Source organism: Heliangelus exortis, chromosome 5 (assembly GCF_036169615.1).
Source record: "Heliangelus exortis chromosome 5, bHelExo1.hap1, whole genome shotgun sequence".
NCBI classification, from domain to species: domain Eukaryota; kingdom Metazoa; phylum Chordata; class Aves; order Apodiformes; family Trochilidae; genus Heliangelus; species Heliangelus exortis.
In genome coordinates, this window is record NC_092426.1 from 8,429,299 (window position 1) to 8,448,840 (window position 19,542).

The following is a 19,542-nucleotide window of genomic DNA, read 5'->3' on the forward strand; positions in this document are numbered from 1 at the left end:
AACCCCCAAAACCACCTCTCAACCCAGTTCTTGCAAGCACTCTCCTCAGTCATCCTTGTACAAACAGAATGAAGCAAACCATTTCCTTAGAAATAATAGATTTTCACTTTAAACCAGAGGTATTTGGAATTTGCTGTGATGTTGAGGGAGAATGTCATATGCAATGCTGAATTTGAGGCAGTTTCTAAGAAATTATGTCTTTCATAAAAACCCAGTGACTGCACCTCATGGGGCACAACCCTGCACTGCAGCCCCACTGTTTCTGTCCAGGCAGTCCCTCCATCCCACTGAACCAAAGAATGCAGTTCCCTAATTCAGCACCTGAGGAAAGCTGCTGGAGGGGAGGATGGAAGAAGAGACAATTGAGATCCAAGAAGGATCATGACTTGTATTAAGCTGCTGGAGATGGAAAAGCTGAGAGGAACTGGAAGGTAGGCCAGGTATGGCAGAGAGAGGCCTTTCTTTCAGGAAGCTGAAGGTGTCATGAATCCTCAACTTTGCCTGGGATCAAAGCACAAGCAGTATGAAGGCCAAAAGTGAGAGAAAAGAAGAGGGTGAAGCAGACAGGATGCCTGTCTGACCACCCAGCTCTCTCCCAAACTTACTGCTGTGCACACACCAGCTGCCAGTGGGGCTGTCCCTAATCTCTATTAAGACAGGGCTTAGAAACATGGCAAAGGCAACACCATCCCTTAAGGCTTAAATTATCAGGAAGCTCAAGGCAGGATTCTGCTTGACTCAGGCTTCACCTGTGATCAGAAAAAGAGGCAACTCCAGCAAACCACCCTGCTAAAGTGTCCCTGTCCCTCCACTGACTTCAGAGGCTGAGCATGCAAACCAAATATTTCAGCTCAGCACCTCAGGAGTGTGTGCTCCACATGTCCCCAAGCTCAGCCAGCAGCTACCTGGCCCTGATTATGTGCAGGACTGAAATCCTGGCATGAACCCTGCCGACACAAATCACAAAAACTCCCAGTGTCCTCATGGAGTTCAGGATTGTACCACAGAAGAGCAGCACATTTATATGAAGTTCAGGACTTATTTATTGGTCCACTATCAGCAGTTTAGTCCAAACTGGGAGAGGCTGGTTTATATCAGGGGGAAGAGCAGCTCCCAGAGAAAAGACACGTGCTGCTGCTTCTCCTTGGAAGCTCAGTAACCCCTTACAGCTCTGATTAATCACATCCTTCTCCTCTCCAGCTTGCAAAAGCCTGGCTTCCTTCTGCTTATCTGTTCTCATGTCCCAGCCCAACACCAATTATGCAATTCCTCTTACTAGCAATGTTGTAGCTTTCAGGGTTTAAGGATGGAAATGGGTGTGTTGGAAGAATAAGATTTATTTGAATAACTCCTGCAATTGGAGGAAGAACAGGCAAGCTTCAGAGCAAACAAGCAATCTTTTTTTATTCATCATCTTCCCCAGCTCTCTGACAAGGCTCTTTCTACCAGTTGCTCTGGATGACTTCCCACCATCCCACACACAGAGTAAATACATCTCTCACTGTACAGTTGGATGCCACTCTGTGGTTAATGAACTCCCTCTGAAGAGCATGCCTGGACTCTGCTTGGTAGAAGAGTGCATTAAAAGATACAGTGAAAGATCTTTTAATGCCTGTGTGGGAGGTTTGCTAAGAAGAAACTGCCAGCTTAACATGTTCTCATCTCTGAGAGCTAATTATAGACAGAAACATCACTGCCACTGCAGAGATGACTATAAAACTACATTTTCCATTTCTCCAGGACTAGGCAGCTCTGAACACCAACAGTTGACAGAAAGAGGGAGGCAGGAACAGTCAGAGTCCTCACACTTGAGAAGACAAATGCTCTGTTTATATTTTGTGCCAGAAGATTGTATACTTGAATAAACCCAAGGAAAGACTAAAAAAAAACAAAACAAAAGTCATTTTAGGTCAAGAATTAGGAAGTGATACCCATGAAGCCTAAAGAAAATTTCTAAGTCTAAATAAAATTTTGAAGGTTTTGATTTAAAATATTTTAAATATTTACTTGATTTCATCTTAAAAAAATAATCAATGAATTCCCTAAAATATCAAGCAAAACATTTAACTTGAAATAAATTTAATACTTGGAATAATTTTGTTCAATCTAAAATGAAATATTTGACAGCTGCATTTTGTTTGGGAAAAATTATTTCAAATTTAAAAAAACCCAAACAGTTATTTGCAGGTCTCAATTGACTGCAGAGTCCTTTGTTGTCTGTCTTGTTACAGCTGGGGTGGTACATGCCCTCCCACTGCACCTAGGAAAAACAACCTACAAGCATAAGGAAAAGCTCCAATATGTGCTCTCTACCTTGAATATAATCCGGCTTTGTGTTTCAAAAATTACACTCCTCCTCTTCAATTTGCAAAGTGCCTGGCAACCCAGGAAACCACTAGCCTGATGCAGCCACTATCCTCATGTCCTCCTGAAGACAAAAAACATTTTTCCTGCTTACGCAGAGGTTGCTTTGCCTGTGGTGAAGGTGTGTTATGGTCTGTGGTATAACCCATCCTCTCTCAGCCTGCCCAGCTATCAGCAGCTGGGATGAAGATCCATTCCCTAGGAGAAATGTGCCACCCAGAAGAACAACCTGCTCTTCCTGGTTACTGCTGGGTCCACAGGTTCTCTTCCTGAAACAAAATTTCTCCTGACTCTGTATCTCACCTTGTCTACAAAGCATGCCTAAGCACCACGTGGATGTCACATTTTGGGTTTACTTTTCTTTTCTTCCCATGGTCCCTGTGAGTTGGAGGCGGAAGCATTACTGCTGAACAAGCCTTTTCTAGCACTAATTCTTTCACCAAGCACAGCATTTTCAGTAACTTCACTCAGAGAAGGATAAGAAAAGCATAAAGAAGGTAGAGTCTTAGTCAGTAGTGTTTTCTCATGTTGATTTTTCTTGGCTTCCCTTACTCAGTTTATGTGGTTCAGAAACCTACACAAACAATACATTAATATAAAATACTTCTAGATAACTGCATCAAGCTTGCTCCCAGGCACAGCTGCTCCAAGTATCTGCAAGGGTGCATCCATGCATGTCGTTGTACCCTTCTTGAGGAAAGCAACACAACCACCAACTGGTACCCCATTCCACCAGAAAATGCCAAGACCAGCAGAATCATAGAACTGGCTGAGCTGGAAGGGACCTCAGAGATCATCAAGTCCAACCCTTGATCCACTCCCGCTGCAGTTACCAGCCCATGGCACTGAGTGCCACATCCAGGCTCTTTTGAAATATCTCCAGGGATGGAGAATCCACCACTTCCCAGGGCAGCCCATTCCAATGCCTAATCACCCTCTTGGTAAAGAAATTCTTTCTAATGTCCAACCTAAGAGAGCTTTGCTCTTGAACAGTTCACAAGTGCCCTTGTTGAAAAAGGCATCATCCTCCCACAGCATCACAGATGAGAGTCTATTGGTAGATTTTCACATGATGTCAGAAAATGAGAACCTGTCTCTCTGATGACTTAAAAGTTTTCTTCAAAGGAAGGATCTTGCAAGCTCTGCTCACAGCAACACTTTCTGGTGATCCTGTCTACACACATGTGGAAAACCAGGCTCTATTTCCTAAAGCAGATGAGGACACTGAAGAGCCAGGCAGGACTGCAGCTGAACAGTCAGCAGGAAGATGCACAGAGGAAATCATTATTTTTGCCATCAATCTTTTTTTTTAAATTCTGCCAGATAGCAGTTTTCATTACGCTACAAATAGCTTTGGCTACACTTCCAATACCTCTTGTGTTTATTCAGTCAGATTGTTAAAAATTAATGAAGTGGATGCACTATTGATTTCAAAAGGGCACTTTGCAGAGCATCCCAACACAAATACCACACAGTGCTGCTGGGGAAGCCTGTGGAGAGGAGATAGTGTGTAACCCAGCCCTGTATTTTAGGGAGAGAAAGTCTTCTCTGCAGATACAGTGAACACAAACTAAGTTTAAGAAAAGTTTTTAACAGAGGCAGAAGAACTACTTATTTATTGTTTTAAAACACAAAATCCCTGCCCAAAACTTTAAGCATAGAAGGTTTCATATTCAACTGCCTAATACAAGGACACCAGGAAATGGAAATCTCCCACCAGTGCTGGTCAGGTACTGGTATTATTTTTTCCCTTTTTCTGCATTTTAGTTATTGCTGGCAAACAATGCAACACCTTTATCAGCTGCACATGTTCTACTCCCTATCAAAGCTGCACTAATGCAGAGGACATAGAGCAGGAGTCCCATGCAGCACCAGGCAAGGCAGGAGAGGCTGCAGGCACCTGAATGCTGTGCAGAGGGGAAGGGGGATTTAATGTTATTTCAAAAATACCATGAAAGATTCAAAGGTCAGACAGAACAACAGGGGAGAAGGAGGACAGTGATGGAGAAAGGGAAAAATCAAAATAATTTCCTGAACACAGAAACTCCAATACATGTTCATATTTATATATATATTTGTAAGGTGAGAGAAAGAGTGAGTATAACACTTTCTTATAATCACGTACCTGATGAGGAATGATCATATCCAGGCTGGATTTAATTACCATTGTTAATCATGGCAATGAAATAAAACAATACTGAAAATTAAATCAGCTACCACCACATTATTGCAAAAGATCACCTTCAGGTGATGGGGACTTGCAGACTTCAGCTCTGTTACTATGGAGGCAGGAGAAAGGAGAGTTTGTTCTATTAGAGAGGGATCTGCCCCACCCTTAGGTCTCTCCAGGATGGATCAAGTCATGCTCTGAGTCTTTAGTTGCTGAAAATTCTTTCATTACACTGTATTTAACTGCAGTGAAAAAAGAGTTGAAAAACTTAGTCCTCCAAACACATACTCCCCTCCAAATCAACACAAAATCCAGAATAACTGTCACATGATAAAAGAAAGATTTATTAGAGCAACTTTATGATAAAATTATATAAAATAACAATTTTTTTAAAGACGTCCACAATATCAACTTGAAACAAAATGTACAGATATTGCCTATAATCCAAACAAAAATAAATTACCATTCAAAAAAAAAAAAAAAAAAAAAAAGCAGGAAAAAAAAAATCAGGGCAGGAGAAACAAATCAAAATTATACACAGCATTTCAAGAGGGTGTGGAAAAGAGAAAGTCATTAATCGATTCAAGTTATACAAATGTGTTTCAGCTTTACTCTCAGACAGCTCAGCTTGCATTTGTGTTGCATGCAAATGGAATGATCCAGTGAACAGTTCAGAACAGCAGAATCAGCAGCATAACAACAGCAGAGAGTGAAATAGGCACAATTCAGCATGGGGCACATCAAAAGTGAACAGGTAGTTCTGTCTGGTCTTTGTAAAAGTTATACACATCTACTGAACTTCAAAAATAGCTAGTGTGATCTGCAAAACAAGAAAAAACTAGTAGAATCTTGCACTTAAATACTTTACACTTTTTTATCTGTTTTTTTCCCCTCCTTATTTTCAGTAGGCTGTATGTAAACATTCCACTAGTTGTACCTTTACTAAAATACTCACAGATGATGCAGACGTTCTTTTCTCCTGGAGCATGACCACAACAAGACATCACTGCAAATACATTAGGACCTCCCTCACAAAGCTTGTACACATTCTCACAGGAATTTACATTCACGCCATCAGAACAGAGTAAGAGGTTTTTACATTTGAAAGCCTTGAACTGAGAAGATGGTTTTCAAGTACAGTGGAAGAGTTGAGGGCTGGGATTTTGAAAGGTGCTCACGGCATCAGGAACCCAAAGCGTATGGAAACCCAAAAGGACCTGAGCACTTGCTTCCCTAAGACTTTGAAAATCCCACCCCTCGTTACATTTCATTAGTCAGATACACATGAAAGCAATACAGGATGAGAGGGACCCACAGGTCAGTGTCACTCCAACCAAGTTCAACCCAAGGCCCATCTGTAGCACAGGGAAACCAAGAGGCACCTTATGCACTGATCCTGAGCCACCCAGATAGACCTCTACACATTTGTTAGGGTTCCCACTGGAGTCACACAGAGGATGGTTCCCTGGCTGCATACAGTACTGCTTGTAAGAATGAGCAGTGACTGAGGGAGTTCCCACCAGGTGGTTAGCTCTTTGGCTTATCTGGAGCAGACAAGTGCAACAGGGTGTACTTCAGAAGCAGCGAATACAAGAAAAAAAAATTACTTTGCATTTCACCACTGACTAGCAAAACTGCTTTAAATGTAAAGATCCAAGGATGAATGTCGTGTCAGGACACAGAAGCATGTTATGGTTTGGCTGAGTCACAAATAAAACAAATCGAGCTGTGCATCCTCCCTCCCTCCCCTTCACACACACATTTCCAAATTATACACAGACACCAATTGTCACATCCTCATTAGTCATTTGAAGAGGTACCATATTTTGTGGTTTGTAAGGTGTCTGTGGGCTCTCTCTCAAGCTGAGAACAGAGCAAGCAAGGAAGAAAATCCATCCCTGAAGTGTTCATGAATGAAAGAAGAATCAAACAATTTTCAAATGAAAATAAACAGAAGTTCCATCAAGAATAGCTTGTAGAGAAATAAAATCCGATTGAGTATAGCCACGAGGATGCGGAAATGTGGGATATCAAATAATAAGGAAAGTCAGGTGTCTGAGTAATTCATACATTTCTACAGCAAAACTGAAACTAACAGCAACACCTTTATCTGTGAAGTTCCTTCAACTCCTAGTGAGTTGGGGTAGCACCTGGTCAGTTCAAACCCTAACCAAGAAGGGCTTGAAAAGTTGTGTCTCAATTATCGGGAACGATACCACCACTTATGATATTCATCAAGGATACAGTCAGATATTTCAAGAAAACACAGATCAGAATAAACGACTGAATTAACACATTCAGATAGTGCATATATTACAGGCAGAACATCGAGGGCAAATTCTTTTTTTTTATTCTGCATTCACCTAAGTGAAATGCAGCAGATTTCTTCATGGAAGAGCATCTCCACACAAGCAGATGACTCTTAAAACCTACCAGAAACCTTGGAAGGATTTTTGCACCTATTGTTTACCAGTCAGCATCTTGCACACTCAAAAGAAACTAACGGCCTGCTGGCATACCCCCATTTCAGGACTGATCCTGTTTCTGCTGAAATTGATAGAAAACTCCCACTGCTTTACCAGGAAAGAAATCTTGGCTAGTAAGATTAAACACTTTGTGAGTGTCCCTGTTTATTTAAATTATTTTAACAGGTTTACACTGTTACAACATTCTAGCAGAAAAGCTCAGGTAACTACTGAAGCTAACTAAGGAATCCACTACCTAACCCAAAACAAAGTCAGCACACAAGAAGCAGTCAAGCTTGGGAAACCATTTTCACTGGTTAAACTACACACACCATGAGGGCAAAGTGGAACTCATCTGCTCACCATTCCCAGTACATGTATCCCCACAGCTATAAAAGAATTTCTTTCCTTGTTTACTGTTTGTTGACCAGGAAGAATGAAAAAGGAATCGATACAAGACAGAAAAAACTGGGAGCAAACACATCTTGAAGAGGTCCCCATAAAAACAAAATTTTTGTTCTTAAAGCAAAAAAAATTGCTTAGTGTTTTGGAATTTAACTGAAAGACAATATACAAAAAAACAATGTTTCTTAAACAAGAAATTGCTCAGTGCAATTGCACATAATCTTTAGTGTTTCTAGTGCAACTGCACATAATTCTTAGTGTTTCTATTCTATCTTATTGAAAATAAAATTCAGACAACCATCTCAAATGTACCAAGTGCTTGAAGCTGTTGAAGAATACCAGTTTCTGAAGAGTATCACAGAATGGTGGTCTTCAAGTACTTTTGCATTGAAAAAAAATTAATAACAGTACTAGGTGTAAAGGTGGAGCTACATCTAAGCCATTATCTTTTCAGTGCTGTCAAATGAACACTGGTTCTCAGCTACTGGCATTAAGTTTATTACATGAGCCACTGGAACAGATGTTTTTTTAGCAATTAGCTCCTCACAAACATCATAATCTTTGGCCCAGACAAGAGCATTTGTAGCTCACTGTAAAAAGACTGTGTATTTAAAAACAAAACAAAACCAATAACAAAAAAGCAGCTTAAAGACAGCATTTTTACTGAAATAATGAAAATTTGGCAAGCTAAACTGTAAAATCTGACTTTTTGTACCTACCTCAAGCTTTGGGCCTGATATACCATCAAAAATAGTAACTGCATCAGTAGTCTTTATACATTCATACCATTATTAACTTCTACACTTTCCCAAGAGAAACATGAAGGGTTTACTCTATCTTGTTTTGGGTATTGTACTGAAAAAAAGGATGCACAACTTCACTGCGGTTGCCTTTTTATGGCCACTGAAAAGGACTTCATACACCATTGTAATCAGAGTTTCTCCTAAAAACCCACATTATTGCATGATCATTCTGTTGGATTTGCACATTGATTACAACAGACTTGTAATGCTTCACTTGTACACTTAAAAAAATAATCAAACAAACCCAAAACAAACATGGTAGGAAAGAAGTGTTCTCCCTTAAACTGCGCCTCATTAAAACTGAATAATTATAACCAGGCCAATGCAAGAGCTCTTGAGCTTCAGCAGTACCTGTTCTCTTATGGCATGAGGGAAGTATGAGTGAGTAACTTCCTAAGAACCAGTTTGCCTCTATGCTGAACATGTGCTGCTCCACAGTGCTAGTCTTGTTTAAAAGGCATACATAGACTTTCCATTCACCCTCACAGCATAGATTTATTTTTTTTTTTTTTGTGCAACGTGTTAGCAATCTAAACAACTGCCCAACACAAACTGTCCACAAACCACTCATACACAACACTAATGCAACAGTAGATTACAGTATGATAGCAATACAAAATATCAGGTCAGATCACGTATTTCTCTCCATCTGGAATGAAATTTGAATCTTGTAAGCTAGAAGAGCCACAGTTCGATTTCTGTGTGTAGTTTCTCATCTGTGCTGGGGACAAAGTCTCCAGTGTGGATGCAGAAGTGTTAGCAGTCCTGACTTTAGTGGCTGTAGATTGTTTAGCAGCAGCAGATGCTTTGTTACTGGCAACTATATCCAAGTTTCCAGTAGGGTCAATGATAGCATTTATGACTGGAGGAAAAAAAAAAAAAATAAAAAATGTATGCAGACATATTAGAAGCACACAGCAAAGTTTCTAAACAACTTGTTACTGCCTTCATTTCAAAGGCAACAGATTCTAGGTAGTACTCATGGTTCATTTTAGTCACAGTATTTTCTTCATTAGTACCTTCAGGCCTAAGCAGCTTTAACAAGCAAAACCTCCCCTTAACTGAAGCTACAAGGACATTCAACTTTCTGGTTAAATTGGAAAAGACAAACTACAGCAGCCAGACAGCAAGCTTTTAGCAGGAGCCTCAGATGATGCCTGTATTTATTAAGCCTCTAGATGATGCAATGACAAAATTCAAGTTCAAAAAGCATGACACAGCTTATTGGCTGAAAGAGCTGCTAAATACTCTTTCAACATAACAGACCTTTGCCAGTTCATCTTATGGGAATATACTAATTACCACAAATAAAGCATTTCAACGGCAACAGCTTCCACACTGTAGAAGTCAACAATTTTCTTAAAAATTGGCAGCACAGGATAAATCTACTGTTCATTCCATATGCACTCATCAGACATCACTACATTAGCAAACTAAATTTCTGCATCCTTTCCCAGCTTTCACTGGCAAATCAAGCCACGTTAATTTATTTTGTGCAACTTATTGGCATTTGAGACAAAAAGAACATTTTATATGACTTACCTTCAAGCTGTTTTTGAACTCTCCTGAGCTCCTTCAGGATAGAACTGATTTCCTAGAAACAAAAGCACCAAAATGGAAAATTAAGCAACAAAGTACTCAACTGATGTCCAAATCTAGTCTTATACCTTCTGCCTTATCTGATGAAGAAGACTGAAAGTCAGTTTTAACTTCACCTATTTAATGGAAAAGACAAAGCTAATATCCATGAGGATGATCACAGGGATGGAACACCTCTCCTATGAGGAAAGGTTAGAGTTGGGGTTGTTCAGCCTGGAAGGCTCCAGGCAGACCACACACTGGCCTTTCTATACTTAAAGGGGCTTAGGAGAAAGATGGACAGAAACATTTTAGCAGGGCTTGACAGGACAAGGGGTAATGCTTTTAAACTGAGAGTAGATTTTGACTAGATATTAGGAAGTATTTTTTTATTATGAGAGTGGTGAAACAATACCACAAGTTGCCCAGAGAGGTAGTAGATGCCCCATTCCTGGAAACATTCAAAGTCAGGTTGGACAGGGCTCTGAGCAACCTGATCTAATGGAAAATATCTGTGTCCATTGCAGGAGGGGTTGGACTAGATGACCTTCGAAGATCCATTCCAACTCAAACTATTCTATGATTCTAAAATCTATACCTAGGTGTATTTGATCAGGGCATGGGAACCTCCACTGGGCATCAGTTCACCAAGTGCTATTATACCACTCAGTTCATAGCCACGGTGGATTTTAGATTTGAAATGCTGGCCAGATTAACTGCATGAAGACTCCTCCCACATCCATCTTAATGCCAAATGCATTTAGGTATTTGCAAACACAACTCCTAGAGCAGAAAAAGCAATTGGCCATAGATGCACAGCTGTAGCACCAAGCTACACAGGTCTTGCACAGTTACATATATGCTTAGCACTAACTATATTTGCTGCATCCATTATTGAACTTAAATCCCTGCTGGCAGTCCCCATAAATGTCAATGAAAAGATCATGAGAGCATAACTACCACCCTAGGGCTGAAGCTTTTTTATTGCCTTGTTATCAAATTGTTACAGGTGAAGAAAACAAATATTCATGAGAAACACCTGTCTACAACTGAAGCTGTGGCAAACACATGGTAAAGGATGCTTTGGCAGGTGTTTAAATGAGGCCTAATGACCCTGAATTTGAACATGTGTTATGGGGCCTCCTCTTTGAAGATGAGCTACCCAGGGAGTTGGGAAGAGTTTGGTGAAAACTCAACAGCTGGAGGAACTCACTTTGTCACACTTCAAACAGCAACAAAAGCCAGCAATTCAGCACATTCAAATTGCCTAAAAATGGACTTGAGAAGGACTAGAGCTTGGTATTTTGTTTCGTTACAAAGCTTTAATGGACATAAGCCTTCAGTATTTCACTTGTTCATGTGGTCTTACCTTGTTTGATGTCTTCAGGATTGGCACTTCATTTTCCAGGTTAATTTTGGCCTCCATCTCCTCCCAGGTGCTTTCTGAGTTTTGAAACAGAATCCTGCAGCACAAAAAGTGGAGCAGGTCTTAAAATTTTAAATGAAAAGCTGCTTGCTTAAAAGACTTAATTATCATAGGATGTCGCAACAAAGAAGATTAGAGGATTAGCAACTGGACAAGGTGCCTTTCAGCTGATTCTGATTTAGGTACAATCCAAGATCCTTCTCTAACTTATGTCTTCTAGAGCAAGAACAGGCTTTGAAAAGTTTTCACAAGCCTCGGTGACCTGCAGGCCATCTAAGAGCCTTGGGACAGGAGAAGAGAGAAGAGAAAATCCACCAGCAGGAGTACATTTTCTGCTAACTTTTGCACAGACATTTCAAAGTGAAGGCATCCACATGCATTAATTACAAATCCAGCATTCAAAGATCAAACATACAAGGAAAAGAGATAACCAATAAACATGTTACCTCTCATTCATATGTTTTCCTACATCTGGGTTCCCTGCATCTTGATAACAAGACTTTCCAAGACAGCAATGCATTATCTTCCACAAGTAGGAAACCAACAAACTCAGCAGCAAGTCAACATTTAGAAAGCTACTTACTTCATTTTTTCAGCTAGGTTTTCTGTATTTTCACGGATTGCATGTGATAACTGGGACACTGGATTCAACATCAGATTGTCAAAGATAACCTAAAATATAAGGGCAGATCAGAGAACTTTTAGAAGATGTGGAATATTAGGAAACTGGAAATTTTTACAGTAAACGATCTCCCCTGAAATATCTTCATCTATGATTATGATATTTACAGTTTAAGAATGATTAAGGTGAGATGCAGCTTCGTTGCAGCACTTTGGAAAAAAGATTAATACTAGCTTGTTCAGCTTTTTTTTTCTTAAGAATGTACAAAGAGATAGAGCTGTCTGCAGTAAAATAACTATATAAGAATTTCTGAAAGAAAAAGATTCACAGGCAGCTCCTCTCCCCCAAGAAACCCCAAGCCAAGTCACAGTACACAATACAAGTCCCACTGTATTGGGACTTGTCTCAGTCCCAATACAGATGGTTTCAGTCTTACTGAAACCATCTAATGTGATTTATGAGTTCAAGCCATGTAATCCCACTATATTACATTCTGCTTTATTAGAAAGAACAACAAAAAAACCCCACTAACCCCCCCAGTATTCAAGCCCTGTAATTCAAAAGAGCCTACAGGCTTCTGCCAGGAAAGCCCACATCAGCTGGGGGCAATCTGAACCTGAATCTTTGACTCAGCCTTGGCACATCTCTATAGGGGAGTGAGAGATTCCTTCAAGTCAACCACAGGGCAGGATCGGCGCAGCCAAAGTTCCACTCCATCAGCCTGTTTGAGTCACACACCCCCTCCAGAGCAGCAAAGGGACTGTGCTGGAGCCTAACCCTCCCCTCCTGCCTGCACTGCTTCCCTGGAACCCCTGCTCCAGCTCTTCCTTCTCAACCAGAGCCAGCAGGCAGGAAGCAAACAGAAGCACAAGGGTTGCATCGGCAGCCTTCTCCTCCTCCTCCTCCTCTCCCCAACACAGCCCTCACTCCAACACCATCTCCAGCATCAAGTTCCAAGACAGGCTTCCCTCACCCTTTAATCATTCCAGTGATTTCCAGGTTACCCTGCTCTCTCACCCCAGAAGAACTGCATCAAATTGCACACGTTGATGGGAACAACACAGAACAAGTGGGTTGCTGCTGTCTGCACAGCAAGTCAGCTGGGCCTTGGCACTTGAGCTCAGCTACAGAAACACCTCATAAGGTCCAGATCCTGACACTGCTGATGTGTGGTCAGCTCTAACCAGCATACCCATTGCAGTAAAACAAGGTGCCTTTATGGATTAGGAACAACTGTTTTCATGCCATGACTTCTTGCCATGAAACTACTGGTGCTGCAGATTTCAAAGTCAGGATTTTTGTGCTTTTCTTTAAAGACTGAAATAGCCCAAGTGGGCTCTGACACTAAATGCCTCCACCGAAGCAAGAGACCAAGCCTCAGGTTTAATGGAGTTTTAAACAAGAGAGGAAAGTTCCAGTCAGTATTGGCAAGAAGGGTGATTCTGTTTCCCTTTTTTTTTTTCTTTTTTAAAGACTATTTCTATACGTAAAAGTCTGGGCTTGTGCAGAGTGCATTTTTTTTTAGTAGCCTCCTTTGGCAGCTTAGAAAGAATAGGTATACATACTGCAGCTTAAAGTAATGTCATATATAAAGTAAAGAAAAAGGTGGCCTGCCTCCTCACGGTTTCTTGTCCTTGTTTTTCTTGAGGGATCCTCTTCTCTATTATCGTTCATATTTTGGTCAAAATCCTTCAGTTCCACTGATCCCGGAGGCACTTTCTGGTAGTTCAGACTTGCTTCTGGAATGTGCTGCACCAACTTGGAAATAATGAGTAATGAGTCATTAAAAATTAGTAGGCAAGGAGGCATACAGGCACTCACTGCAGGTATTGCAGATTTTCAGGCAAGCCCCAGAGGAACACTGATTCATTTAAATCTTGTTTGGACAGGTATGGGCTTCTAGGCAAATTACTACATCCCAATCCTGCAAGCATCTACCCACTGGAGTTATCCTATGAAACTCAGTGGGGCGATTCCACTTTATAATTTTGAGGCTTGAACATGTATTTGAAAAAGTATGTATTTGCCTTTTTCGAATTTAGGCCAAAAGTCAAAAAGGCCCTGTTTTCCCATATCTTATGTCTTAATATATCAATGTAACACTAAAGTCACACCAAAATTAATGAGAAACCATTTAGTAACACAGAAGAGATGACAAAGCAATAAAAAAAACACTGATAATGCAAAAAAATTAACAGGAAGAACAGAAAGGGCAAGACCGACAATAAGAACTGTAAAAGAAGGGGAGGAAATAAACAGCAACAAGACAGAGATACAAAAAAAAAAAAAAATGGAATGGGAAAGTGCACCTGAGATGGATATGCCAGCCGAAAAGATCTACGAGCAATCTGTGTTAAAACAGAAACAAAGAGATCAATGCTAGTGAATGACTGTGACAGCAAGTATCAAAGAGAACACGTGGTTATTTTGGGCTGACATTCCCAAAAGTGCATTCCTAAGTACCAGCACTTGATGCCTCCCTCCTCCCCCCATGCACTGAAGCTCATAGAAGTCCTGGTCACCAACCAGTTCTGTAGAGGTGATCTCAGGCAGCTCCCCAGTTAGTTTGAAATGGGCTGTGCTAAGGGAAACCCAAAAACCCTCTGAGCACAAATGGGATAAACATACAGCCCAGGGGGCTCTTGGGTTGGCAAAGCATGCAGCTCTTGCAAGGAAAACATGTGCCATCCAAGGTCCAGGCTGCCCACACTCTATACAACAGCCTTTGGGTTATACACAGGCAAAAGGTAGGAGAGATTATGGTACAGGTACACAACCACCAAAATGTTTCACTAATAACCTTCTCTTTTTTTATGCATCCTTGCACAAAGTGCAGAAACAGGAAGCCAGGCTGCCTGAAGTAGTGAAAGCATCAGAAGGGAATGAGATGCTCCTACAGTCCAGCAGTTCTCAGCACAAATAGTTGAAAACACAGTAAGGACAGCATCTGCTACACCATCACCAGGAGAATTTTTTATGTGACTTGGTCTACTCTCATGCTTTCTGTTTTGTCACACCATTTCTTCTCACCATACCAATATGCTGAGTACTTTGGACACAAACTTAACAAACACAATTGGGCTCTCAAGTTTTGCTATAGGATTATCAACTGAAAAATAAAATTAAAGAAGACCAATCAAAAGAGTTGTGTAAAACCTACACATCCACAACCCAAAGCATCACAAGCAGCCCCAGGAATCATGAAATCATGAACGTTTCACCCCTGCCAAACTTTTTGGTTTATTTGGGTGGGTTTTTTTGCTTAATTTGTACCAGTACTCAGCTCAGTATGCCAAGAACTTAGATTATTATAAATGATACAGCTGAGACTACAAACAAAAACATGCTCTGAGGTAACTGAAAACCTCCCTGGTAAACATCCTGGCCAACACTGGACCTGAAAGGACAGAACATGAAGAGTAAAGTTTGAAATCTAAGGCTACATCTGAAATTTTAAGAGAACACTCATGAGTTTAAACTTTAACTCAGCTTCATAATAAAAGTAATTTAAAAAGGAGTTCATTTGAGGCTGAGAAATGCTGTGCCACACAGTGGTCCAAAGTGAAGCTTTCAGTATAGCATAAAACCCTCAAAAGGGATTCCAGCACCAGGACTTCTTTTTCTTGCCTTTTTTCCACTTTGTTTGAATAGGTAAAAATATGTAGTAGTAGAAAACCAAAAGCTAGCAGAAGGACACAAACAATGCAAGCACCAGAACAATATGAGACAGGCACATAGAGCAAACACTTCTTATTTACATACTGCCTTTTATCAGGTATTTAAATACTTTACTACTATAACTACAGTAGCTATTTCTCACAGTCCTTTCCTAAAATATTTAATATAAAGTTGATTAAGAGACACTCACAAAATTCAGTGCTTAGCACCACACATCTTTGGATATCTTTGGATATTTCCTAGCAACTTCCCAGCATTAAGCAAAAATAATTATTTTAGGACAGATTCAGCAGCATCTAGACTGAAGGAAGTGTGCCTATTGATTCTAGTCCAGTCTAAAGACAAGATAGCATGTTTATTAAATCCACATCAGTTTATATTGCTCCTATTCATAACATGATCCCCAAGATGCACTGTTCAGGATGCAGCTCCACATCTCAGCATCACCAGCAGAAGGCCCAGCCAATTTAACATGTTTCTGGATATCACTAAACTAAGGCAGCTCTACTGATGCATGGTGCTATTTTGTGTATAACCCAAACAGCCTCCCAGACACTGGCCCTGCTCAAATCACAGTGTCATCCAACCCTATTTGGAGTGAGTCTAGTTAAAAGCCTTTGTGGCAGTTTCAGCCACCAATGACACCAAAAGTTCTGGCTCCTAATCTGTCTTCATAGACTCCAACCAGTGCTTCTTCCTCTACACCATTGGAAGATCTCAAAAACTGCTCTAGCAGTGGCTACTGCAGGAGCATTACCTATAGCATGGCACAGCCCTACATTTTCTCTCCCAACTATTGCAAGGGGGCTGTGTGTCCCACACAGCAGTGCTACAAAACCATGTCACTGGGAAACATTCAGTTCACTTCAGTCCGAGCAATCCTGGCTTTGTGGTTGTGATTTGGCATCACAACCAGGTGCTTTAGAGCTCTTCATTTTGCACAGAACGGAGACACTGGGTTTTGCTAGCTGGTTTTCCTCTAAGCAGCACATGCTCCTCTCTGTATGAGCTTACTGTTTAGTTAGTGGCACATGACAAAAAAGTAGATATGCTGACTTTCCGGAAGAAAGAGGGTGATGAGTACTGGTGATCACCAACCCACAGCAAATGTCTCATTTGCAACTCAGTAAAGTAGATTTGTCACCTTAACTCCTCGGAAAGAGAAATACAAAAGGCTAGTTTTGTAGGTGTGGCACTTGCAAGGAAACAAAGCAATAAAACACTTTATCTCAGAGCCTGAAGTTATTGCAAAACAACTGTGCTATGGTTCCAAAGAGCCCCAGGAAAAAATCTCTCCCTGAGCAGGCTGCAGCTGACCTGGGCTTAACACAGGCACAGCCACACTTGCCTGATCTGGGAATCTCCCTAAATTTCTAATTTGCACCTTTAGTGATGATCACAGCAGGGTCACAGCCCTCCAAGTACTCTCTTGGCAGGGTTACAAGTTTGGTCCTCAGCTTTGAACCCTGCTTAGGACAGTCAAAGAAAATAGAAGGCCAAGAGGCCCATCTGAGCAGCAGGTAAAGAGCTGTTAAGCTTTTTTAAGCCCATGTTGGTGAATAGAAAGGATTTTGGGTTTAAACAGCGGCAAAACAAATTTTGCTTTAGCAGCTTGAGCCTCCTGGTGACTTTGCAGCCAAGTCTGAGCTAAGCAGAGTCCTTCACTGCAGCCCAGGTCAGCCAAATTAAGAAATCACCTCTCTCCTCCCTGCTCCAGTGCAGACAAACTACACAGATCAGAAGGGAGCCACAACTTCACTGAAAAGGTGAAGGACAGAACTTCCCAAGCTAACTGCCCTCCTCCTTGCCCACCTTGCTGTCTGAAGAGCAATGTCCCTGCTGTCACCCGCCAATACACAGGTGGAGGGAAGGGGTGGGAGTAGCATTTCAATAGCAGAAAGCACCCATACAGCTCACACAGAGCATGCACCCAGAGCACATGGTCAGTGACTCCCACCCCTTGCAAGGCTGGCTGTGGCACACAGCAGGGCAAAATAAAGAGCAACCTAAACAGACTGCAGTCACTCTTTTTGGTGTTGTTTCTTAGGAGGAAAGGGAATGAGGGGTTTTGAGTGTTGCAGCGACTGGGGATGTTGCCTTGTTCTCCCACCACAACCGTGCCCTGTGTACTTACTAGCATTCACAGGCAGAGATTTCTGTCATTTGGGATCTTACCTCTTCTCTTGCTGATATGGTGGAAGCAGGAGTGTTGGGCACAGAGATGAGGGAGGTGCTTGGTCCTGTCCCTGATGAACTGTGTGAGTCTCCATCTCCAGCAACATCGTGAATCTCTCGAGCAAGGATGGCCACATCCTTCACCAAGGTTTGGCTGAGCCTAAAGCATAGGGCATGCAGCAGAATCATTAGGACATGTGACACAACAAGCCTCAAGTCCATAAATTATAAAAAAACAGTAGTCACAAAAAGTTTGTTTGAACTATAACCTCTACAGAGGCTAAGGAAAGGAGGGTTTTTTGGGGGTACCTTTGCAAGGTGCAACAGAACACTCTGGCTGCAAAAAAAAACCAAAAAACCATTCCCCTCCTGAAGCCATTTTCAAAGTAGATATTTGATAAAAAGCAAATTCTAGTGACTAAAGACTACCAGAAAATACTAAGAGGCAAAAAAACCCTTTATGCTATTGCTCCCCCAACCATCCACTCTACTTCCCTTTTTTCTTTTTTTTTTTTCTTCTTACAGAACACAATCAATGTTTCCTCTTGGGAATTTTTATTTTCCTTTACAAAGTCCATACACGGGCATTTTCTTCATTTCTTCATTCATTACTCAAATAACATAATAATAACTTAAATAAATAATACTCTTTCCCTCTTCATTGTGGTTTATAGACTGTAGAATAAAGTATGCCTCTCTATTCTCCAGAAGAGCTGAGAGATTACCAGGGTAAGCATGGCATACCTGAGGGATCTGGTTTTCAGAAACCAAGTCTTGAAACTTCAGTCCCCTTGACAGCTGTCCAGTTAACACTCAGTGACTGCAGCATTCTGCTCTACTTCCTTTAGATCTCAAAAACAGTTTCTAAGTGTCTAGACTGTTGCTAGCAAACCTTAAAAGAAAAACAACTTTCACAGCAAAAGTAGCTGTTGTGGTAATTCTTTAAAGCTTTTCTTTAAGCTTCTAAGAGGAAAAAGAAAAATTTTCCAGCTAGCTCGCTTCATCTGAAAGGTACTCTGTCCTTTGATTAAAAAAAACTAAGCTGAGTGATAAAACTGTCAGTTCATCAAAACATTTTCTCAGAAAAATAAGCATAACTGAACTACTAAAAAGCAGTTTCATCTGCCTGCCTAAGGAGTAGTCCCCTATCCATACTCGTTTGGATAGAGCTGTCAAACGCATTCATTACATGATTCACTTACTGTAAACAAGTGGCATTTTCCCTTTTAACTCTCTCTGACTCCCCTAAACCCCTCCCAGTTAATTTGGGAGCAGCAACGGAAACCAGGACTGCAATTAGGGAGCAGACTCTGTGACCGAGCCCTGCAACGTGCGGTGCCAGACGAGTCTGACACAACCCTGTATTTATAGCTGCTGCAACCCCCAGCTCTCTCCCGCGCACCCAGCGCTGCCAGGAGGGAAGGAAGCAGCCTCTCCCACCCGCACACCCGGTGCAGTACAGCTCCTGCAGCCTGGTTTGAAGGCTGACACACTTCCCAGCAGCCTGACAGCAATGTTTGCACCCGAAAAGCTCTTCTGAGATCAGCACAGAAAGTCGTCCGGGTGACGGGGAAATGCTGACCAAAAGCAGCCAGAAGACGGCTTCCTCAGTCAGAAGTATTTCAAGTATGGCCAGCACAATGGAAGACCAGTATTTCTGGAAAGCTGGCATAGCACAGTTGCACATTAGAGATGTCAAACCTCAAATGCCTCTGTTTAAAAAAAGAATCTATTTGCTTTACTGCCGAGGTCCTCCAGGCAACCGTCAGACCACCAGTATACACTGGGTCCCGTATCCAGGGACATCAAGCTAAGCAACAACTCATTTATACACAGGGCCCAGACAGATTTTTTTG

General features: G+C 41.4%; 1 protein-coding gene across 5 annotated transcripts in view; it reads right to left on the reverse strand.

Annotated features, from left to right (window-relative positions):
• Positions 1-4,855: 4,855 nt before the first annotated feature.
• CEP170B (centrosomal protein 170B) overlaps positions 4,856-19,542 on the reverse strand; it is a 57,877-nt gene continuing 43,190 nt past the window's right edge. For 2 of the 5 annotated variants that reach the window (XM_071745400.1, XM_071745402.1), the window contains 7 exons: positions 17,687-17,846; positions 14,143-14,181; positions 13,448-13,591; positions 11,795-11,883; positions 11,155-11,248; positions 9,750-9,801; positions 4,856-9,069 (listed from right to left, as the gene is read on the reverse strand). In XM_071745400.1, coding sequence (XP_071601501.1) covers positions 8,834-9,069; positions 9,750-9,801; positions 11,155-11,248; positions 11,795-11,883; positions 13,448-13,591; positions 14,143-14,181; positions 17,687-17,846 — 814 coding nt within the window. In that variant the 3' untranslated portion in view covers positions 4,856-8,833. The remainder of the gene's footprint in view (positions 9,070-9,749; positions 9,802-11,154; positions 11,249-11,794; positions 11,884-13,447; positions 13,592-14,142; positions 14,182-17,686; positions 17,847-19,542) is intronic. The other 3 variants (XM_071745399.1, XM_071745401.1, XM_071745403.1) reach the window with 2 other exon arrangements.